Source organism: Eretmochelys imbricata, chromosome 5 (genome assembly GCF_965152235.1).
Source record: "Eretmochelys imbricata isolate rEreImb1 chromosome 5, rEreImb1.hap1, whole genome shotgun sequence".
Classification (NCBI taxonomy): Eukaryota; Metazoa; Chordata; order Testudines; family Cheloniidae; genus Eretmochelys; species Eretmochelys imbricata.
This window is the reverse complement of record NC_135576.1, coordinates 104896941-104921612: the sequence shown is the minus strand read 5'-3', so window position 1 is coordinate 104921612 and position 24672 is coordinate 104896941. Positions and strand designations below refer to the sequence as shown.

Genomic DNA, 24672 nt, shown 5'->3' with positions numbered 1-24672 from the left:
AATGAGTTACACTGATTTATACCATAAATCAAGGTAGCCATAGTAAAAACAGTACTAAGAGCCGCAACCAGAAAAACTATCCCTGTGCGCATTAAAGTACATGTTTTGCACCAGATACTCACCTGTTGTTAAACAGCATAGCTCCATTGACTTTAATAGAGCTATGCTGATTTACATTATCTGAGGCTCTGGCCCATAATACTGTAAATAAATATATTAATATGTAAAATGAAATATGTTACATATTTACTATAGGTGAAGTGTGATCAGTATTGGCCAAGCAGAGGGACAGAGACCTATGGGCTGATCCAAGTGACCCTGCTAGACACTGTTGAATTGGCAACATACTGTGTTCGAACATTTGCACTTTACAAGGTACGTTTTCTGTGGTGCCCTCCCTGCCCCCATCATTTAAAGGAAAGGCTGCTTTAGAGAAATCAGATCTCTTAAGGATTTACTTAAATTTTGATCCTATTTGCAACAGTGAAGAATAAAACAATTCTTCTGTTATCACAATGCATTTTTCACCCAGGCTGGTGGTTTATCGGTAAATATGGAGCTCTCGCTGTGAACAACAGTTTAATTGAATGAAGAATTAGCTGAAGCACAGGCAGTTGTTGCTGTGTGCTGTAACGTATAACTAAAACCCTCATGTCACTTGAGCCACAAAACCAGCAATTTAGAGTAGTTGTATTTTTCTCCGATAGCCAGAGTTTGCTTTCTCTGTGTTCCCACATGAGGTTTAGCTGGCTTTCATCATTATGCGCAGTTATGCCATCACTTCATTCCATAGTGCTGCCGTAGCATTAGATAGCAGTTGTTTCATTAAAAGGTTTGATTTGATAGAATGGTTCAAGTGAGAAAAGAGAAGTGCGGCAATTCCAGTTCACTGCCTGGCCTGACCACGGAGTTCCAGAACATCCTACACCATTCCTAGCTTTCCTACGACGAGTCAAAACTTGTAACCCTCCTGATGCTGGACCTATGGTGGTGCATTGCAGGTAGGCACAGACTTTACTTCAAAGCATCTTGAAATATCACACTGAAATTGTTTTTTATGATTAATGCCCTGTGTTTTAAAGTATATGAATAATGTCCTTTGTGCCTCTGGGCGTTTCTTCTGTATTGGGATTGCATCCTGCCCATGCTATGAAAGGGCTTGGTCTCAATGATATAGTGGGTTTTTTTGCATCTCAGTGACATTCTGTGATTGTAAAATGAAATGTTGGATATTTGGCAACATACTTATGGGTAGGTAAATAAGGCAAATTAGGAATTCAAGTGCAAAATTGCCAAATTTGATGGATTCAGAGAAAGATTTTTGGTTTGTGCAATGGGATCTCATTTTAGAATACATGGAGTCTGTGCGAATGGAATATACTATTTGTTAGTAGAAGTCTATAAGCAGAGAGGGTAGATGGGATAGTTAACACACAGGCATATTCGGAAGTCACTGGAGAAAAAGAAGCAGTGTTGTGTTTGCTCTTGGTTTAAGACTGTATTTTAGAGAAACTATGTTCTGGTATTTTTTTGAGTAATAAAATTGTTGTGGTTTCTAATATTGCACATTAAAACAAATAGCATGAAATCTAGAGAAGATAAAAGGGAACTGCTATAAAGACTAAGAAAAGCCTGAATTCCAGACTCAAGTTTAGTCCTTCACTTTAAAACGGAGATTGGATGGAAGCTCAGAGAGAGCATGAGGAATGCATTACCAGGGGTTGTACTGGATTCATTGTCACTGGTAATTTTTAAATCAAATCTGGATGCTTTTCTAAAAGGGGTGCTTTAGATCAAACAGGAATTAATTAAGGGAAGTCCTATGGTCTGTGTTATGCCGGAGGTCAGACTAGATGATCACAGTGTCCCTGAGGGCAATTATCAAATGATCCAACCCGAGTCATCAAATCACAACTTCTGGCAGTCAGAGGTTTAGGGACACCCAGAGCATGGAGTCAGTGGTCCTGACCATCTTGGCTAATAGCCATTGATGGACCTACCCTCCATGAACTTGTCTAATTCTTTTTTGAATCCAGTTATACTTCTGGCCTTCGCAACATTAACTGGCAACAAGTTACACAGGTTGATTGTGTGTTGTGTTAAACAATACTTCCTTATGTTGGTTTTAAACCTACTGCCTATTAATTTCATTGGGTGACCTCTGGTTATATGAAGTGGTTAATAACACGTCCTTATTCACTTTCTCCATACTATTCATGATTTTATAGACCTCTGTCATCTCCCCCCCCCCCCCGTCATCTCTTTTTTAAGCTGAACAGTCCCAGTCTTTTAAAAAACAAACAAAAAGACCTCTCCTCATACAGAAGCTGTTCCAGACCCCTAATCACTTTTGTTGCCCTTCTCTGTAACTTTTCCAATTCTAATATATCTTTTTAGTGATGTGGTGACCATAACTGTATGCAGTATTCAAGTGTGGGTGTACCAGGGATTTATACAATGGCATTATGATATTTTCGGTCTTATTATCAATCCATTTCTTAATGGTTCCTAACATTCTGTTAGCTTTCTTGACTGCCGCTGCACATTGAGCAGATGTTTTCAGAGAACTATCCACGATGACTCCATGATCTCTTTCCTGAGTGGTAATCAGTTTCCCTGAAATTCTCCACTAGCTTCCTCACCTTCCACTTCAGTTTCAAGCTTTTCATCCTCCCTTTCAGAGCTGCACTACCTATTCTCCTGTCTACTTCTCAATTCCTGCTTTCCTCATTAGCATTGTTTTAAAGGGCCTTTTTTGTTTCTTTTTCCCATCTTAGCACACTTCCATACTAAATCCTCTGTTTGTGTGGAAAGCTCATTCACTTCCCTATAAAAACACCATTTTCCTGTCAAAAATTGCAAAGTTTACTCCACCAAAGCAAGAAGTGTTTTTGGTGGTGGTGGTGGTAGTGGTTTGGTTGGTTTGTTGGGTTGTTTTTTTTAAAATCTGTATTGCTTTGAGACTAGACCATCACAAGGTTCCTTGATGTATCTGAAAGTTATTGTCCGTCTAATGCAGAGCCAGATTGTGCAACCCTTGCTAATGGTGAGCAGCACTTATGCAAGTAGTCCCATTTAAGTGAATAAAAATCTTATTATGTGTCATTGTTGCCCACTTTGAGTATGAGGTACACAATGGGACATTTAGATTGTAAGATTAATGTCTTTGCCAGGGCTTAATAAACAGTAATGATGACAGATTATAAAAATATTAATACAATTTTATAAGCTTTTTATTTATACATTTGGTAGAAGCTAATGAAACAATTAACAGGGAGAAGCTGTGGATGCAATTTCCCTCAGTGCCAAAAAAGCTTTCAACACAGTACAGCCGAAAAGACAAATCAGCTAGGCCACTAAGCACGTATAGCACAGGAGTGAGCTACATTTTCATTGAAAGTCTAGATAAATTTGATGTGGTTTTTTGTTGACGGTTGTGGTGATGTTCATGGGCTGAATGCTGAACTCCTTCCTCAGTTTTTACTCCGGTAAACTCTCACTGAAATCAATAGGAGTTTGCCTGTACAAGGAATGATTAACAACCTAGAAAGGATCTGAGGATTTGACTCTATAAATACAACAGACTAAGAATTGGGAACATATAGGTATTGTAAGTGAAGGGGCTTAATGCATGCTTTTCCACACATTTCTACCAATCCACCTTAATCTTGACCTACAATCCTCCTGCTATTCCAGTCCACTATGTCTCTTAAAAACAGATATGGCAATCTCTGAAGATTGATTGTAGACAGACATCCTCTAGGTTAGATAAAGATCTAAAGATTGATTTAAATGTGGGAGCTGAGACAGTTTTGAACCAAAGTCACTGTAGCTGAAGGGCTGGCTTAGTATACTGCAGTGCCACCAACCCCCTGGGATGAACTAGTTGAAAGCATAAAGAATTTACTTACATGTCCAAGATAGAGTGTGTTTATTAGTGGAAACAGTTTGAAGTGAAGGGAAGTGACAACTGGAGTACCACTTTGAAAACGTTAGGATGGATTCTTTTTATGGATCAGTGACCAGGAAGGAGTTCTTAGTCCTACGTGATTAATTTAGATGCTGATACAAAATAGGAGGCAACATTCTGAATGACTGGACTAGATAAGTTATGGTCAGATAAATGGTTTGTACATATCTAATACATAGAGAATATTGTATAATGAGATCAATACAAAATCAAAAACAAAAAAAATACAAAGAGAATACACAATCCTCTCTCTCTAGTCATGTACTAATAAGATCCAGGAAGGAGAAAAATGTGTGTGTTACTGAAAATTATTCTAGCTCTGGCAATTGACAGTTTGGCTGCATGTGAAATACTGAGTTTTGATCAGATCATTTTTTTAAAAAAAATGTGTTGCAGAAATGTAAAACATACAGTACAGCAGTCAAGGATCTTAGTTACTGAGAAAGAGTAAGAGAAAGTAGGTATGTATTCTTTAGGTAATAGGATATTAAGAGGCGGTCCTGTCAAAGTACACTCAATTCTGAAGGGAATAAATAGTGACATAAAGCTTCTGAAATAGTTCCAAAGACAAGATTAGGGCTTCATCTACACAAAAGCTTATACTTGTATAAATGTGCCTCTTATACAGGAATAACCCATACTGATATATCTTCATCCATACTGGGGGGTTGTACAGCTTTAACTACATCAAGCTAGTTAAAGTGATGCATATTTTGTGTGTAGACAAGCCCTAAAGGAGCAAAAGGTTAAACAAATTTAGGAATAATTTCTGCATATAGTACCAAATTCTGTGATCCCTACTTGTGTAATACCTTGGCAAAGACAGCAATATAAGCAGCACTTTTTAAAAAGTGAAACTTAGAAGAGGAAAAATAAGCTAATTCAAAAGAGACTGATATTTTAGGATGAAAGAAATCCAAGAAGTCTAATTCATGATATGTGTCCAAATCTTGATTGGCTCAATAGGCATAAGTAGTGTGATGCTTATATTCCATGGTAATAGTCACCTTAGAAATACCTAAGCTAGATAGATGCTGCTTTATCTACAAAGTATTAAATTTTAAACATTTATCCTTTCATTTCTTTGTTATAGAGTAGTTCAGCACTATCACAGCACAACTTCTGCTTCCACACTGATGTGTCTTAATTTGCAGAGGTGACTTTTTTAAAAAGCATTTTTGTTTTAAATGCAGATTTAAACCTGAGGATTCTGCATTAGGTAGACCAGTGGTTCCCAAACTTGTTCCACCACTTGTGCAGGGAAAGCCCCTGGTGGGCCAGCCGGTTTGTTTACCTGCTGCGTCCGCAGGTTCGGCCGATTGCGGCTCCTAGTGGCCGCGGTTCACTGCTCCAGGCCAATGGGGGATGCTGGAAGCAGCACGGGCCGAGGAATATACTGGCCTCCGCTTCCAGCAGTTCCCATTGGCCTGGAGCAGCGAACCGCAGCCACTGGGAGCCACAATTGGCCAAACCTGCAGACCCGGCAGGTAAACAAACTGGCCCGGCCCGCCCAGGGCTTTCACTGCACAAGCGGCGGACCATGTTTGGGAACCAGTGAGATAGACTATAATGTGTGTTCTAATGATAGTGGGGAAAGCACATGTTTATGTTTGAAGCTAGATTAGTGCAAGCAAACAGGTGCTAATCAGATCACAATAAAATTGTCCTGGAGGGCATCTGGAAACTCGATACCACTTTGTTTTCAGAACATCACAGAAACTTTAGTACTTGCTTCAGTAACACTACATAAAAGCTTAACATGTAAGTTGCAATCCCAGACATTTCAATATTTTTTTAATATCAGCACAATACGGCATATCTTTCAGAGACATTTAGCTTAGTGAAGTTTCAGTACACGCTTTTCATTCTGTTATGGCAAACAGAAAAACTTAAATAGTTTGGAGGAATGTCAGTTATTGATTTGAGTAGCACCCTGCCCTTATGTACTGAAACCCCTAATTAGCACATTAAAGACAAGTTAACTTTAACATATAATATGACCCTGCCTTTTTTTTTAAATAGGCTATCTACCTAACTTTTGTCCAAGCTAAAGTATTTCAAATTTGTAGATACAAGTGCACTGTTTCTAGAGGAACATTTCACATTACACCAATGCCTGTCTACTTCCTGCTGGACTCTAGCTTCCCAACCCCCACTGCCGCACACCACACAATCTTCAGTGTCTAATCCTGGCAGTGAATAGGTTGCAGATGAAGGTCTATCCTTTTTCACGGTGTGGAAAAAATCCCTCCAGTACGTATTCAAAAATCTCTCAAAGGAGATCGAAAACATTAAAAGCTTCCTCATCCTTTCCCTCCCTCTACCTTGAAAACAACTCAGAATCCTTATTCTCCTTCTGTGGGTGGCTGATAGCACTGAAGAGGAAAAGAGTATAATAAAGATCTCTAACACCACCAGTGTGAATTATTCCACAGTTCCTATACTTACCCCCATTTTCTTTTCCCACTGCATTTAATATTGAATCTTTCTGCCTGCAATTATATGGAAAACAGCTATATGTTGGACTGTGCTAGCTCTGGGCTATTTACACCCCACCTGCAACTAGCTTCAGGTCACTATATGCCTGATTAGAACCCCTCTTCCTCCACAGGCTGCCATAATCCTGAGGCCTTTCCCTATCTCAGGGAAAAGTCCAGTGCAGTGGATGCCAAAGTTACTTCTTCATTTTAAAGAAGTACATTAGATAGAGAGATGCCTGGCAATGTTCCTTGCAGTTGGATCCAAAGAAAAAACGTTTGAGACTTCGTGATATTTAATAATAGTAACATATCTTTCTTTCCTGCTAGTATAAATTATAATAATAAGATCCCTTTTCTAATTTTTGTTTCATACTTGTCTTGACAATCTCAGTGACTCTGACCATACAATGTGCTGGAGGAGACAAGGTAGGTGAGATAATATCTTTTTTGGACCAGCTTCTGTTGGTGGAAGGTACAAGCTTTCAAGCTAACAGAGCTCTTCTTCAGTCTGGGGAAGGAACTCAGAATGTCTGAGCTCAATACAAGCTGGGACAAACTGTTAAGCATAAGGGGTGATGCATCTTGTCGGGGGGCACTTGAAATGGAGCAGGCAATAGGGGTTAGACTGTTAAGCAAAAGGGGTTTGAAGTGGACGACTAAGGGTCAGCATGCAGGTGTGTGTTACAAATTGTTGTAATGAGCCATGAAACCAAGTGTCCCTGTTGAGTGCGTGATTTTTAGTGTCTAGCAGTGTTATGAATTTAAGTTCCCAGGCTCACTTTTGGAAAGTGTTGTGCAGGTTTCCCTTGAGGACGAGTATTGAAAGATCAGATATGGACACTGGTTTCAGGGCTCATTACAAGAATTTGAAAGACCAACACCTAGCTTTTCAGTTCATTTGCATAATGAAAACCATTTAATAGTAACCTGGATGGCAGGAACAGAAACTCGAATATTCCAAGAACAGGAATAGAAAGGCCAACTTCACATTCCCTACAAACTCAGTTTCAGAGATGTGATATTTGAGTGTCCTGTACTTCAAAGGCTCTCAAACTGATGGTGTCCAAGATTTTTTGTTGTTGTGCTGATTATAAGAGTCCTCATGCAATTGCCAGTGTGTTGTATGCTCAGAGCCACTGGAATTATATAGACAAAAAGCAAAGTGTGAATCGATACACGTGGAAATGCCTATGGTTTTAAGTACTTATTGATCCTTAGAATGATTTTAATAAAGGATTCCGGGCATTTAATCCAAAATTTTCAAACTTGGCATTTAGATCCATAATTAGGCTGCTAAATAAGTGGCTTGACTTCAAAGGTTCTAAGCCTACCCCCACTCCACTGGAGTCAACAAGAGCAGTGGGTGCTCAGCACCTTATAAAATTAGGCACCTGATGTAGTGCCTAACTTTAGGCACCCACACTTGAAAAATCTGAAAGTACAGGAGTGATAATTATCTGTTGCTTACACAGTATGAGGAGTGTGCTAGCTGCTATGAAGCACCCAGTTGTGATACCTTGACAATGAGTGTGGCTATAAAAATGTAGGTAGGATGTGGCTATTGTAGGATAAAGCAATCCCCAATGATACGAAGAACACTAACAAATGATATTCTAATTTGATATTTATCAAGTTTCACCAAAAATTTTAAAAATTAATTCCCAAATCTCTACATAGGAAATGAGCATTTTATAAATGTAATTTTAGCTGTCCTCTACACTGTACATGTTCCAGTAATTATTACTAGAAGCATTCGTTAAAATTTGAAAGTGGACAAATAATAATAGCATTTGTTCATTGAGATTCAATAATGGAAAATATCTTCTTGTGGTCTCTTTGATTAAAGCAGTCCTATGTTTATAAACCCCTCTGTGCTGTCAGTGCTGTCATTGAGGACCAGCTTATCTTTAGAAATCCTAAAATAGAGCTTCCATGACTGCATAAAGAAAGATTTTTTTCCCATAAAAGTAATAATTTTGTAAATCACCTGAGCCGTAAAGGAACATAGAAAAAACCGTACCAGATCAGATCAGAAACCCATCTTTGACAATGGCAAGTGCCAAATCCTTCAAAGAAAAATGTAAAACTCCAGTGATGGACAATTTTTCAGTAACATGTTTCGTCCTAACTGCAAGCAGCTAATGATTGGCTTAGTCCTGCTGTATGAGGATTTCTATACCATCTCGTTCTTTTTAACCAGGGGTCTCAAACTCAATTTACCTTAGGGCCAGTGGCAGTCCTCAAATCCTCTCAGTGGGCCAATAATGTCACTTGTGCCACCCAGAAGCCACCCCCAAAACTCTGCTCCCTCAAAAAATTCCACCTTCCACCTGCCTAACGCCTCTGGGAGGGAGTTTGGGCAGGGGTGGAGGTCTGGGGTAGGGTATTGGGGTGCAGAAGGGGTGAGAGCTTGGGCTCTGGGAGGGGTTCTGGGGTGCAGGCTCTGGGATGGGGCAGGAGGTGGGGGGGCAGGAGGAGGGGGTGGGGTTGCAGGCTCTAGGAGGGAGTTTGGGGGCAGGAGGGGGTGTGTGGCAACAGGGTGGTGGTGCAGGCTCTGGGAGGGAGTTTGGGGGCAGGAGGGGGTGTGTGGCAAAAGGGTGGCGGTGCAGGCTCTGGGAGGGAGCTTGGGGGCAGGAGGGGGTGTGTGGCAACAGGGTGGTGGTGCAGGCTCTGGGAGGGAGTTTGGGGGCAGGAGGGGGTGTGTGGCAAAAGGGTGGCGGTGCAGGCTCTGGGAGGGAGTTTGGGGGCAGGAGGGGGTGTGTGGGGAGGGGGTTCAGGCTCTGGGAGGGAGTTTGGGGGGGGTGGGAAGTGGGTGCAGGCTCTGGGAGGGAGCTCGGGGGCGGAAGGTGGTATGTTGGGAGGGGTCAGGGGGTGCGGCGCTTGCCTGGGGCTCCAAGCAGGGTGGGCCAGGAGGCCTCCACACACTGCTGCCCCCAGGTACTGCCCCCACAGCTTCCCATTGGCCGCAGGGAGTGCTAGGGGTGGGGACAGCATGTGGCGGCACAGCCCCGCCACAGGGCCACAGGGCGGGGCCAGCAGACACGTGGACTGAGCAGGTGGAAGCCGCTCAGCTCTGCTGCGCTGCCGGTGGTGAGTGGGGTCCCGGTCTATTTTAAATTGCCTGGGTGGGGGGAGCGCTGGTGGGTGGCAGGTGGGACCAAGGGAGAGACCTGGCCTCAAAACTGCTGGAGCCCCATGGGCCACATTGGGGAGGTTTGCGGGACGCAAGTTTGAGGAGATTAAAGATCTTTCAAAAAAACAACAAGGAGTCTTATTTGGGCATAAGCTTTTGTGGGTAAAAACCCACTTCTTCAGATGCATCACTGAAAGATCTTTCAGTGACTTAAATGACCTGAACCATATTAAAATGTAATAATTTATATAAGTTTGTTTAAACAAAAACAATGTATTTTCCACGTTATCTCAGTTCATCGATGCATTTTAGTGCTGATAATTATTGCCATATATTTATTATCATGTTCTACAAATCCTGTAATTTCCTTTGACTTATGCTGTAGTTTGGTATATTATTTGATCAGCAATCTCAATGAGTCATTTTAGCCATATGTATTTAGTTAATTGGTTACTTTTTTCCCTGCTCATGTTTATATATAATATACTCTGTAAGGGAAAGGAAATCTGACTGCTTGCAGCTGAGTCTGGTAAAAGAGAAAATTAGGTTCTATCAGAGCCAACAGCTGCCCATAATGAATTCTGAACTAAAATTACTAGTGAAGAAAAGAATCTAGCCATCTGCAGGAAATGTGAAAATATTTTTATAACCTAATAGCTGAGATCTGGATAAGGGTACCACTGAGATTTCCCAGCTGTACCTACAGTGTATTCCCAAATATCCGTGGACACATAGTACACTGGAACACATTGCATCAGCTTGGCTACACAACATTTTTGGCTGCACTTGCACAGGCTGTATTTTGTTCTAAAGTAATCAGCATGAAAGTCCTCTTTTTCAAATCGATTTCCTGTGCCTCTAGAAATAAAATGCAGCTTTAAAAATAGTTCTGTTATCTTTGTATGGAGGCTTTCCAATCAGTGTTCCATTGCTTGAATATTTTCCTTTCATTTTTTAAAAAATTGTATAAATACTTCAGGATCCTGTTATTTGGAATCCGATTTTTATCTGATTGCTCCTTCCAATTGAATCATGCATTGTGTGGGGTTTGTTTAGTTTTGACACCTGGTTTTTATTATAATGGTATTCTAGTTCATTTTATAGTTGTTCTGATACTGATAAAATATTGCTACAAAAAGAATTCCATGCTTTTCTGCAGGTAATTTGCCCCGTATAATAACTCTTAAAGTTTCAGATCCTATGGAGAGAGAGAAATTAAAGTGCAACCACGAGATGATCCACCACAGTTAAGAAATGAGAAATGTTTAGGGTTATTAAGCATGGTGGACCTGATTCTCCACTGTGTCACACCAGTTTTATATCAGTATAACTCCAATGAAATAAAAAAAACCTGGGGTAATGGAGAGAACCAGGCCCTGTGGGACAAATTCTATCATTGGCAGGTTATCCACGTGAGCACCTAAAAAAGATATTTATCCGTTTCACTTTTTTAGCATTCTGGCTAAGAAAACATGCCAATGTAAAATATATCAAATTATAAGAGTTCATCACGGACGTTGTGTGCTTTGCATACAATCTCCATCTTATTTTGTTTTATCTGTCTGGTTGTATCATCAGTGTATCAGAGCAGTCACAAAGTTTCAATAAAATCTCAGGCTGCAAGACTGTATTTTTTTGTTCCTGCTAGGATTTTTGAAATGCTGCTCGGATTTTTGTGCATTAGTCATTCAACTATGTTATTAACAAAAGGTAAAGAAATATCTTGTAAAATTGAGATCCAAAATTCCTGCCCCTCTGAACCTGCTCATGAGCACTTCAACTCGAAGCTTCCTGCTAATTGTAGGTATTATTCAGGTTTGTAGAGTGAGATGGTATGTATCTACACTTTGAGCAAGAGGTGTGATTTCCAGTTCAAGGAAGCATACTTGCCCTTGCTCTGATCGAGATAGTATGCTAAAAACAGAGTGCGGTCGCCTCAGTTTAGCCACCTCTCCTGTGTGCCGGTATGGATAGGTACGTACTCAAGGTGTCTAGCCACTCACACTGGCACAGCTACGCTATTTTTAGCATGCTAGCTTGAGTGGAACTAGCACAAGTATGTCTTCTTGAGCTGCAAATCACCTTGTGACCCGAGGTGCCTGGGGCAGCCCTCACTGAAAATGCCAAGGTCAGGGCAGGCTGTGAAAAGGAGAGCAGATTCTCCCCAAACTGGAGGATAACACCAAAGTTAGATTCACCAACCAGTCACAAACAGCTCTCCTGGTCCCCCACACTGGTTATCAAGAAGCTGAAAAAAGAAATCACACAGCCCCCTTTACTGCCTTCCAGTTCTCTGGCTCCCGATCAGCACCTAGGTCCAGTAAACTGAGAAGTTATTTATAACTTTGCTCACTATATGAAATGCTCTCTGATTCCCAGAGGACCAGACACATTACCAGACCAATACTAGTTTGGATCTTACCCGAAATACCACACTGCCAGCCGGTCCTTTAGCATCTAAAACTAAAGGTTTTATTATAAAAGAAAAGAAAGAGAAGATTGCTTTGACTATTTAACAACTATCAGATACATGTGACTTCAGAGTCCATATATCAGATTCTGAGCAACATTGGTGAGTTTGCTGGCTTGGAAGTCCCTCTGGAGCTCGTCCTTTGTTCAGAGCTTCAGTTTGTAAAGAAGTTATTCCAGAGGTGAGAAGCAGGACTGAAGATAAAATGGAGAAGATTCAGCTGCTTCTTTATATCCTTGCTGTGTGGTTTGTACATCGTTTGTCCCAAACACAAGATCAGAGCACATGGGCATGGAAAAGCTCTTGGAGTACCCTATCCACAGACATGTCCCTACATATCCTGCTGACTCATAGGTGTAACCCCTGCCTTTTATCAATGGGCTCATTGTACAGATGATTGTCCTTTATGGGCCATTAGGCAGGCTAGATACTGCTGATGCCCATCTGTCTGGGCGTGTCACCCAGAAACAGAGCACAAGTCTGATATACAATTTATAACATATATATATATATATACATATTTATAACTCACAATACAAAGTTGATACATACATATAAATGTGATTATCATGGTTAGCCAATTATAACTTTTCTTACATGCCATATCTTGTAAGATTCATTGCAATTTTTTAATATTGGTATCAATAATATTTTAAATGGTCACTCATATTCCATAGAGCATCTCTCACACACACCCAGCTTGAAGTGCAGCATATCTTAAAGTAGGCTGAGTCCAAGTCATTTAGGGCTTTGGAAAAGACCAGGACTTTTGAATGATATCAGGACTGAACAAATTGCTAATGCAGCATGGCGAGCCCCAGAGCAATGTGTTCTCATATTGGCTTACCTATGCACAAGGAACACAAGGTCATCACTTTGACTGGATCTTCAAAACACATTCCTCTTTTCGCCCATGTGCTAATTTCCCGCAGAGACAGGAACAGCTGGGCAATGGCCATTCCTGCATTAGATGTGGACAAGATGCAGCGCTGTGTATGTGCATGTTACTGACACCAAAGTCCACAGTGAAATCTAGTGATGGACAGAAGTTTGAAAAAGGAACGGGAGACATCCTTGCAAATATTCTGCTGTCTCTGAAGTGCACAAGGAAAATAGAGCAATTGCTGCCAGACTCCAGCAGCATATGTTGCACTCACTCACTTTTCCCCACTGTCCTAATCTTCACTTTTATTTATTGAGAATTTGATCACCATTATATTTCCCTTGTAACTTACCCATAGAAGGTCATCATCCAAATTTTACAACAACTGCTCATGAGTAGATTTGTATACTGTTGAAAGACACTAATCATATTCAGGTGCATTTTCAAAATTATTTTACAGATCAGATTTCCTTTCCAAGCTCAAAGTTAGTGAATTCAGATCTTTACTTCACTCTTCATTGGAATGTATAATCACAATAATGCTTTAGGAATGTATCATATAAGCATATAATGTAAAAAATGTATGCCGAAACTCACCAAAACATATGGGGAAAATAGTATTTTTTTAAAATACAGTTCCTTTTATTTAATACTACGGACAGAATACAACACATTAGAATATATAATATTGTATTTAAACATACAGGAAGATGAGACGAGGGCATTTGTGTACTATACCAGTTTGAAGATATAAGTTTGCACACAAATCCTTATTGCACAAGTAAAACACCGTTTCTGCTCAGACTGCTAGAGAAACTTCACTTGTCCTAGATTCCGATATTTCTTTTTCTGAATAATTGCAGGAATCATGTACTACTTTTGATTCGCTTTATAAAGTGCTTATATAAAATCTTCTATTAAAACTGGGATTTAATTAAAAACACATAGAGGACTGATTTATTTAAAAGTAACAATACATTTTGTGAAGGAAACAGAGGTAAGAAAAAACAAGAGGCCTGAAACTGGAATTGGTGGACTTTTGGTTTTTGATACTCTACAATGTTTTTCACTCTATTCCATCGTGCTAGCACACTCAGCAAGAGCTCATTCTTCCTCTAAGGCTGATATTTTGAGGAAGGAAGCGTGAATAAGTAATCATACAATATTCATCCAAATCTGCAAATCACACAAAAATGAGGAATCCCTCCAAATCTACATTCATGCATGAATAAAGAGTAAATGCAATCATACAAACTCCCTCCAAGAAATCATACAGAAACCTTCCAGATCTGATTGCTATACTAAACATAACTGAAGGTAAACAGATGCCACATTTTTAAAGTTTGCTCATTTATGATAATCTGTGGCTCTGATACTTGTTATTTCATATGATATTCTCCTTCAATCCATTATTTGAATGAAATGCTTATTTGTTGTTATTGCTTCCATATTAGAAGAGTATTTTAATAATACATCTTCCTCCATTGATAACCAGTAGATAGTCACTAATGGTAATCACCTATTGGCTAGGTTTTGGGGGAGTTATTTTTCCCCTTTATACTATGTAGGTCTGCTGCTCAAGTCCTTCAATCCTTAGGAGCTTTATAGGACTGAATCTGTGGTTCTCCAGCACTTCGGAGCTCTGCAGAGTTGAAACTAAAATTCCTACCTTATCAAAGGAGTTAGATTCAGTGATGTTGTCTTAAGTGTGATTTTTTTTTTTATTGAAGGAAACACCAAAAATAAAAATACATTCTATTGCACTAAATATATTTTGAAGCACAAGTTCTTGAATTGCTTTTGCATACCACTTACTCTATGCATTTACTTAGTGGTGGAATTTCATCACTTTTATTTTAATAATATTTCATAGAATCATAGAATATCAGGGTTGGAAGGGACCCCAGGAGGCCATCTAGTTCAATCCCCTGCTCAAAGCAGGACCAATCCCCAACTAAATCATCCCAGCCAGGGCTTTGTCAAGCCTGACCTTAAAAATATCTAAGGAAGGAGATTCCACCACCTCCCTAGGTAACGCATTCCAGTGTTTCACCACTGTCAAGGTTCCTCCCCCACTCTGAACTCTAGGGTACAGATGTGGGGACCTGCATGAAAAACCTCCTAAGCTTATCTTTACCAGCTTAAGTCAAAACTTCCCCAAGGTACAAAGTATTCCACCCGTGGTCCTTGGAATGGCCGCTACCACCACCAAACTAATACTGGTTACTGGGGAAGAGCTGTTTGGACGCGTCTTTCCCCCCAAAATACTTCCCAAAACCCTGCACCCCACTTCCTGGACAAGGTTTGGTAAAAAGCCTCACCAATTTGCCTAGGTGACTACAGACCCAGACCCTTGGATCTTAAGAACAATGAACAATCCTCCCAACACTTGCACCCCCCCTTTCCTGGGAAATGTTGGATAAAAAGCCTCACCAATTTGCATAGGTGACCACAGACCCAAACCCTTGGATCTGAGAACAATGAAAAAGCATTCAGTCTTTTACAAGAAGACTTTTAATAGAAAATAGAAGTAAATAGAAATGAAGAAATCCCCCCTGTAAAATCAGGATGGTAGATATCTTACAGGGTAATTAGATTAGAAAACATAGAGAACCCCTCTAGGCAAAACCTTAAGTTACAAAAAAGATACACAGACAGAAATAGTTATTCTATTCAGCACAATTCTTTTCTCAGCCATTTAAAGAAATCATAACCTAACACATACCTAGCTAGATTACTTACTAAAAGTTCTAAGACTCCATTCCTGTTCTGTCCCTGGCAAAAGCAGCACACAGACAGACACAGACCCTTTGTTTCTCTCCCTCCTCCCAGCTTTTGAAAGTATCTTGTCTCCTCATTGGTCATTTTGGTCAGGTGCCAGCGAGGTTACCTTTAGCTTCTTAACCCTTTACAGGTGAGAGGAGCTTTCCCCTGGCCAGGAGGAATTTCAAAGGTGTTTACCCTTCCCCTTATATTTATGACACGCCCCCCAAATCTCAGCTAGGGTGAAACACTGGCTGGGATTTCTTCCTGGAGCTCTAGGAAAAACAGAGTTAATAAGACACATGCATCTCTAAATATACTACCAAGTACATAAAGACTAACAATATTTTCCACATCTTAAGGACGATTTTAACCAGTTGATTCTGGGAAACTTTCACGGGAGAGTGCATCAGCCACTTTGTTAGAAGCTCCTGAGATGTGTTGGATGTCGAAATCAAAATCTTGGAGAGCTAAACTCCACCGAAGAAGTTTTTTGTTAGTTTCTTTGACGGTGTGAAGCCACTTCAGTGCAGCATGGTCGGTTTGCAGGTGGAAACGCCGTCCCCAAACATATGGGCGTAGCTTTTCCAGAGCGTAGACAATGGCATAACATTCTTTTTCAGTGACTGACCAGTTGCTTTCCCTCTCAGACAGTTTTTTGCTGAGAAACACTACAGGGTGGAATTCTTGATCAGGTCCTTTCTGCATTAAAACTGCTCCCACACCACGCTCGGATGCATCTGTGGTTACTAGGAACGGTTTGTCAAAGTCTGGGGCCCTTAGTACAGGGTCAGACATGAGTGTCGCTTTAAGCTTGTTAAAGGCCTTCTGACACTTTCCGGTCCACTGAACAGCATTTGGCTGTTTCTTTTTGGTTAGGTCTGTCAGTGGGGCAGCGATTTGGCTGTAGTGCGGTACAAATCGTCTGTAATAACCAGCCAAGCCTAAGAAGGATTGAACCTGTTTCTTTGACTTTGGGACAGGCCACTTTTGGATAGCATCCACTTTGGCCTGTAGGGGGCTGATAGTTCCTTGACCCACCTGGTGTCCAAGGTAAGTCACTCTGTTTAGGCCTATTTGACACTTCTTAGCCTTAACAGTTAGTCCTGCCTCCCTTATGCGCTCAAGGACTTTTTGTAGATGTTCCAGGTGGTCTGCCCAGGAATCCGAAAATATGGCCACATCATCAAGGTAGGCGACTGCATATTCTCCTAATCCCGCTAGGAGACCATCTACAAGTCTTTGGAAAGTGGCGGGTGCATTTCGCAGCCCGAAAGGGAGTACATTAAATTCATACAGCCCGAGATGTGTGATGAAGGCTGACCTTTCCTTGGCAGATTCATCTAGCGGTACCTGCCAGTACCCCTTTGTTAAGTCCAAGGTAGAGATGAACTGGGCCCGTCCCAGTTTCTCTAACAGTTCATCTGTGCGTGGCATTGGATAGTTGTCTGGGCGAGTTACAGCATTTAGCTTACGGTAGTCCACGCAAAAACGTATTTCCCCATCTGGTTTGGGAACTAGAACCACTGGAGATGCCCATGCACTTTCAGAGGGGCGGATTACACCCATCTGTAACATATCCTGGATCTCCCGTTCTATAGCAGTTTTAGCTTGAGGAGACACCCGGTAAGGTTGGACTCTAATCGGATGAGCATTACCTGTGTCAATGGAGTGGTATGCCCGTTCAGTCAGTCCTGGGGTGGCTGAGAACGTTGGTGCGTAGCTAGTGCACAGCTCCTGGATCTGCTGTCGCTGCATACGCCCAAGGGTCATGGAGAGGTTCACCTCTTCCACACCACCAGCACATTTCCCTTCGTAGTAGACACCTTCAGGCCACTCAGCATCATCTTCTCCCTGGGCTGTAAACTGACCAACCTTTAATTCTCTGGAATAACAGGGCTTTAGAGAATTAATATGGTACACCTTAGGCTTTCGGTTGGAGGTGGGGAATGCTATGAGATAATTAACAGCTCCCAGGCGCTCCTGGACCGTGAATGGCCCTTCCCACGATGCTTCCATTTTATGGGCCTGGAGCGCCCTTAAGACCATGACCTGGTCTCCTACTTTGAAGGAACGCTCTCTGGCATGTTTATCATACCAGGCTTTTTGCTCTTTTTGAGCATCCTGTAAGTTTTCTCTAGCAAGGGCTAAAGAGGTTCGGAGGGTGTTTTGTAGGTTGGTTACAAAGTCCAGAATGTTAGTTCCTGGAGAAGGTGTAAATCCCTCCCATTGCTGCTTCACCAACTGCAATGGCCCCTTAACCTCACGGCCATATACAAGTTCAAATGGGGAAAACCCTAAACTGGGATGTGGTACAGCTCTGTAGGCAAAGAGCAACTGCTGCAACACTAGGTCCCAATCATTGGAGTGCTCATTTACGAATTTACGTATCATGGCCCCCAAAGTTCCATTAAACTTCTCCACCATGCCATTTGTTTGATGGTGGTAAGGAGTGGCAACCAAGTGATTTACCCCATGAGCTTCCCAAAGGTTTTTCATAGTTCCTGCCAGGAAATTAGTCCCTGCATCTGTGAGGATGTCGGAGGGCCAACCTACCCTGGCAAAAATGTCTGCTAGTGCCTGGCATACACTTTTAGCCCTGGTGTTGCTTAGAGCTACTGCTTCCGGCCATCGGGTGGCAAAATCCATGAAAGTCAGTATGTACTGCTTTCCTCTGGCTGTCTTTTTCGGAAAAGGACCCAGAATATCCACAGCTACTCGCTGAAATGGAACTTCAATGATGGGGAGTGGTTGTAGAGGGGCTTTGACCTGGTCTTGGGGTTTTCCCACTCTTTGGCACACCTCACAAGACTGGACATAGGTAGAAACATCCTTGCCCATTCCCTCCCAGTGGAATGACCCCCCCAAACGGTCTTTGGTCCTGTTCACCCCAGCATGGCCACTAGGGTGATCGTGGGCTAAGCTCAAGAGCTTGGCCCGGTATTTAGTTGGAACTACCAACTGTCTCTGAGGATGCCAGTCTTCCTGGTGTCCACCAGAAAGAGTTTCCTTGTATAAAAGTCCTCTTTCTACAACAAACCTGGATCGATTAGAAGAGCTGAGAGGCGGTGGGTTGCTCCGTGCCGCTGTCCAAGCTCTCTGGAGGCTTTCATCTGCTTCCTGTTCGGTCTGGAACTGTTCCCTTGATGCTGGAGACATCAGTCCCTCATTGGATTGTGGACCTAGGCTTGGTCCCTCTGGAAGCAATATAGGGGATGGAGCTGTTTCTGTTGACTGTGAACCGCTCTCCGCTGGTGCACTATGTTGGGATTCAGGCTCCGGCTGAGCCTCTTGTGTAGGGTTATCGGCTGCTGCCAGTTCAGGTTCAGTGGGGCCCTCTGGTGTTGAGGTTGCAAGTACTGGATTCAGTGCTGACACAGGGTCTGGTGTTGGTTGTTCGGCTGGTTCCGGTTCTGGGACTGGTTCCGTCTGGGTCTCTGGGACTGGATCCACTACTGCTGTTGCAGACATTGGCCTAAGGTCCAGGTCCATCACCTCTGACTGGGTCCTGATAGCAGTTTCCGGAACAGAGCTAGGCCTCACGGCTTGTTTAGCCTGGCTGCGGGTGACCGTTCCCACCCTCTTGGCCTGCTTCACATGATTGGCCAAGTCTTCCCCCAACAGCATGGGGATGGGATAATCATCATAGACTGCAAAAGTCCACATTCCTGACCAGCCCTTGTACTGGACAGGCAACTTGGCTGTAGGCAAATTGAAAGAGTTGGACTTGAAGGGTTGAATCGTCACTTGGATCTCTGGGTTGATTAAATTGGGGTCCACTAAGGAAGCATGGATAGCTGACACTTGTGCTCCGGTGTCCCTCCACGCGGTGACCTTCTTCCCGCCCACACTCACAGTTTCCCTCCGCTCTAAGGGTATCTGGGAAGTATCTGGGCCTGTGGACCTCTGGTGTGATTCCGGTGCAATGAACTGTAATCTGTTGGGGTTCTTGGGGCAGCTGGCCTTTACATGCCCCAGCTCGTTACATTTAAAACATCGTCCAGCTGACGGGTCACTGGGGCGAGGAGGGTTGCTGGAGAACGGGGTGGCAGGACGATAAGGGGTCTGGAGGGTTCTTTGGGAGGTAGGTGGGGCCTTGGGCGGCCCCCGGTAATAGGGTGTGGTTTGGGGTGGTCCCTTCTGGTCTCCGCTCCAACTGCGACCAGTTTTCTTCTTCTCTGCCACCTCCACCCATCTGGCTCCAATCTCTCCTGCCTCGATTACAGTTTTGGGTTTCCCATCTAGGATGTATCTTTCTATTTCCTCAGGAACACCCTCTAAGAACTGTTCCATTTGCATTAGGAAGGGCAAATTTACTGGAGATTCAACACTTGCTCCTGATATCCAGGCATCCCAATGTTTCACAATGTGGTAGGCATGTCGGGTAAATGACATGTCTGGTTTCCACCTTAGGGCTCTGAACCTCCGACGAGACTGCTCGGGTGTTATCCCCATTCTGACTCTCGCCTTGGATTTAAACAGTTCATACTTGTTCATGTGTTCTTTAGGCATTTCAGCTGCCACCTCAGCTAAGGGTCCACTGAGCTGCGGCCTCAGCTCTACCATGTACTGGTCAGTAGAGAGGTTGTATCCAAGGCAGGCCCTTTCGAAGTTTTCTAGGAAGGCCTCAGTATCATCGCCTGCCTTGTAGGTGGGGAACTTTCTGGGATGGGAAGTGGTACTTGGAGAAGGATTACTAGGGTTTGTTGGGATATTCTGCTGAGCCTTTATCTTCTCCATCTCCTCCACATACTTCCTCTCTTTTTCCTTCTCCTCCAGTTCTTTGTCCCTCGCTTCCATAGCTCTCCTGTGAGCAGCCGCTTGGTGTTGTTCTGCCTCCCTTTCTTGTTCCTTCTTCAGCCGCATGAGTTCTATCTGTCTTTCATGTTCCCTTTGTCTTTCCTCAGCCTGAAATTTGGCTAATTCCAGCTGTAGTCGAGCTGAGGATTTGGTCATTCTAACCTCTCTGTTTTTAACTAACTTTACACCCGAGGTTTAGAAATAAACAAACAAAACTTGGCTGTAAAATTTTGCTGTGCTGGAATAGAATACCTATTCTCTGATAGTGATTGTCAGCCTACAGAAAAAGACAATTCCCTTGTCTCTGTTCTGGGCCCAACTTAAAGCAAAAAACCTCCAAACTACTTGGAAACCTGCTTACCCAGCCCAAAGAAAAAGCAAATGGGTAGAACACACACCCCCTATTTACTTTTAGGAAGAAAAGAAAAAAAAAAAACCTCTGGGTTGGAAGACTGTGAATTTCCCTGCAGGAGTTAAGTACCCTGCCTCCAGGCAAAGAAAACCTGCAATTCACAAGATAATCCCCTTTTGTCTCTGCTTGGCCACAAAGCAGGGAAAACCCAAGATGCTTTCAGTTTCAAAGCTGCTTCAAAGCCACAGGAAAAAAAAATTCCTTTTTAAAATCTGTATTTCTAGTTCAAAAAATCTCAACTGGATCTCAAAATGATTTCAGGTTAATCCCACCACTATGCCACCATGTCAAGGTTCCTCCCCCACTCTGAACTCTAGGGTACAGATGTGGGGACCTGCATGAAAAACCTCCTAAGCTTATCTTTACCAGCTTAAGTCAAAACTTCCCCAAGGTACAAAGTATTCCACCCGTGGTCCTTGGAATGGCCGCTACCACCACCAAACTAATACTGGTTACTGGGGAAGAGCTGTTTGGACGCGTCTTTCCCCCCAAAATACTTCCCAAAACCCTGCACCCCACTTCCTGGACAAGGTTTGGTAAAAAGCCTCACCAATTTGCCTAGGTGACTACAGACCCAGACCCTTGGATCTTAAGAACAATGAACAATCCTCCCAACACTTGCACCCCCCCTTTCCTGGGAAATGTTGGATAAAAAGCCTCACCAATTTGCATAGGTGACCACAGACCCAAACCCTTGGATCTGAGAACAATGAAAAAGCATTCAGTCTTTTACAAGAAGACTTTTAATAGAAAATAGAAGTAAATAGAAATGAAGAAATCCCCCCTGTAAAATCAGGATGGTAGATATCTTACAGGGTAATTAGATTAGAAAACATAGAGAACCCCTCTAGGCAAAACCTTAAGTTACAAAAAAGATACACAGACAGAAATAGTTATTCTATTCAGCACAATTCTTTTCTCAGCCATTTAAAGAAATCATAACCTAACACATACCTAGCTAGATTACTTACTAAAAGTTCTAAGACTCCATTCCTGTTCTGTCCCTGGCAAAAGCAGCACACAGACAGACACAGACCCTTTGTTTCTCTCCCTCCTCCCAGCTTTTGAAAGTATCTTGTCTCCTCATTGGTCATTTTGGTCAGGTGCCAGCGAGGTTACCTTTAGCTTCTTAACCCTTTACAGGTGAGAGGAGCTTTCCCCTGGCCAGGAGGAATTTCAAAGGTGTTTACCCTTCCCCTTATATTTATGACAACCACCCTCCTAGTAAAAAAGTTTTTCCTAATATCCAACCTAAACCTCCCCCACTGCAACTTGAGACCATTACTCCTTGTTCTGTCATCTGCTAGCACTGAGAACAGTCTAGAGCCATCCTCTCTGGAACTACCTCTCAGGTAGTTGAAAGCAGCTATCAAATCCCCCCTCATTCTTCTCTTCCGCAGACTAAACAATCCCAGTTCCCTCAGCCTCTCCTCATAAGTCATGTGTTCCAGTCCCCTAATCATTTTTGTTGCCCTTTGCTGGACTCTCTCCAATTTATCCACATCCTTCTTGTAGTGTGGGGCCCAAAACTGGACACAGTACTCCAGATGAGGCCTCACCAGTGTCAAATAGAGGGGGACGATCACGTCCCTCGATCTGCTCGCTATGCCCCTACTTATACATCCCAAAATGCTATTGGCCTTCTTGGCAACAAGGGCACACTGCTGACTCATATCCAACTTCTCGTCCACTGTCACCCCTAGGTCCTTTTCCGCAGAACTGCTGCCTAGCCATTCGGTCCCTAGTCTGTAGCTGTGCATTGGGTTCTTCCGTCCTAAGTGCAGGACCCTGCACTTATCCTTATTGAACCTCATCAGATTTCTTTTGGCTCAATCCTCCAATTTGTCTAGGTCCCTCTGTATCCTATCCCTCCCCTCCAGCATATCTACCACTCCTCCCAGTTTAGTATCATCCGCAAATTTGCTGAGAGTGCAATCCACACCATCCTCCAGATCATTTATGAAGATATTGAACAAAACCGGCCCCAGGACCGACCCCTGGGGCACTCCACTTGACACCGGCTGCCAACTAGACATGGAGCCATTGATCACTACCCGTTGAGCCTGACAATCTAGCCAACTTTCTACCCACCTTATAGTGCATTCATCCAGCCCATACTTCTTTACCTTGCTGGCAAGAATACTGTGGGAGACAGTGTCAAAAGCTTTGCTAAAGTCAAGATACAGTACATCCACTGCTTTCCCTTCATCCACAGAACCAGTAATCTCATCATAGAAGGCGATTAGATTAGTCATGCATGACCTTCCCTTGGTGAATCCATGCTGACTGTTCCTGATAACTTTCCTCTCATGTAAGTGGTTCAGGATTGATTCTTTGAGGACCTGCTCCATGATTTTTCCGGGGACTGAAGTGAGGCTCACTGGTCTGTAGTTCCCAGGATCCTCCTTCTTCCCTTTTTTAAAGATTGGGACTACATCAGCCTTTTTCCAGTCATCCGGGACTTCCCCCGTTCGCCACGAGTTTTCAAAGATAATGGCCAATGGCTCTGCAATCACAGCCGCCAACTCCTTTAGCACTCTCGGATGCAACTCGTCCGGCCCCATGGACTTGTGCTTGTCCAGCTTTTCTAAATAGTCCCTAACCACCTCTTTCTCCACAGAGGGCTGGCCATCTATTCCCCATGTTGTGATGCCCAGCACAGCAGTCTGGGAGCTGACCTTCTTCGTGAAGACAGAGGCAAAAAAAGCATTGAGTACATTAGCTTTTTCCACATCCTCTGTCACTAGGTTGCCTCCCTCATTCATTAAGGGGCCCACACTTTCCTTGGCTTTCTTCTTGTTGCCTACATACCTGAAGAAACCCTTCTTGTTACTCTTAACATCTCTCGCTAGCTGCAGCTCCAGGTGCGATTTGGCCCTCCTGATATGATTCCTACATGCCCGAGCAATATTTTTATACTCTTGCCTGGTCATATGTCCAACCTTCCACTTCTTGTAAGCTTCTTTTTTATGCTTAAGATCCGCTAGGATTTCACCGTTAAGCCAAGCTGGTCGCCTGCCATATTTACTATTCTTTCGACTCATTGGGATGGTTTGTCCCTGTAACCTCAACAGGGATTCCTTGAAATACAGCCAGCTCTCCTGGACTCCTTTCCCCTTCATGTTAGTCCCCCAGGGGATCCTACCCATCCGTTCCCTGAGGGAGTCGAAGTCTGCTTTCCTGAAGTCCAGGGTCCGTATCCTGCTGCTTACCTTTCTTCCCTGTGCCAGGATCCTGAACTCAACCAACTCATGGTCACTGCCTCCCAGATTCCCATCCACTTTTGCTTCCCCTACTAATTCTTCCCAGTTTGTGAGCAGCAGGTCCCTTACACTTTCCAAAAACTTTCCAAAAACTTCCTGGATTGTCTGTGCACTGCTGTATTGCTCTCCCAGCAGATATCTGGGTGATTGAAGTCTCCCATGAGAACCAGACCTGCGATCTACTAACTTCTGTGAATTGCCGGAAGAAAGCCTCATCCACCTCATCCCCCTGGTCCGGTGGTATATAGCAGACTCCCACCACGACATCACCCTTGTTGCTCACACTTCTAAACTTAATCCAGAGACACTCAGGTTTTTCTGCAGTTACATACTTGAGCTCTGAGCAGTCATACTGCTCCCTTACATACAGTGCAACTCCCCCACCTTTTCTGCCCTGACTGTCCTTCCTGAACAGTTTATATCCATCCATGACAGTACTCCAGTCATGTGAGTTATCCCACCAAGTCTCTGTTATTCCAATCACATCATAATTCCTTG

The 24672-nt window shown here is 43.0% G+C and overlaps 1 protein-coding gene across 1 annotated transcript in view; it reads left to right on the top strand.

The window, feature by feature from the left end:
• The window catches only part of PTPRD (protein tyrosine phosphatase receptor type D), a 409661-nt gene that overhangs the window by 362276 nt on the left and 22713 nt on the right, over positions 1 to 24672 (top strand). The window contains exons 23-24 of the mRNA XM_077816430.1: positions 256 to 375; positions 847 to 1001. Of these exons, the coding sequence (XP_077672556.1) occupies positions 256 to 375; positions 847 to 1001 (275 nt within the window). The remainder of the gene's footprint in view (positions 1 to 255; positions 376 to 846; positions 1002 to 24672) is intronic.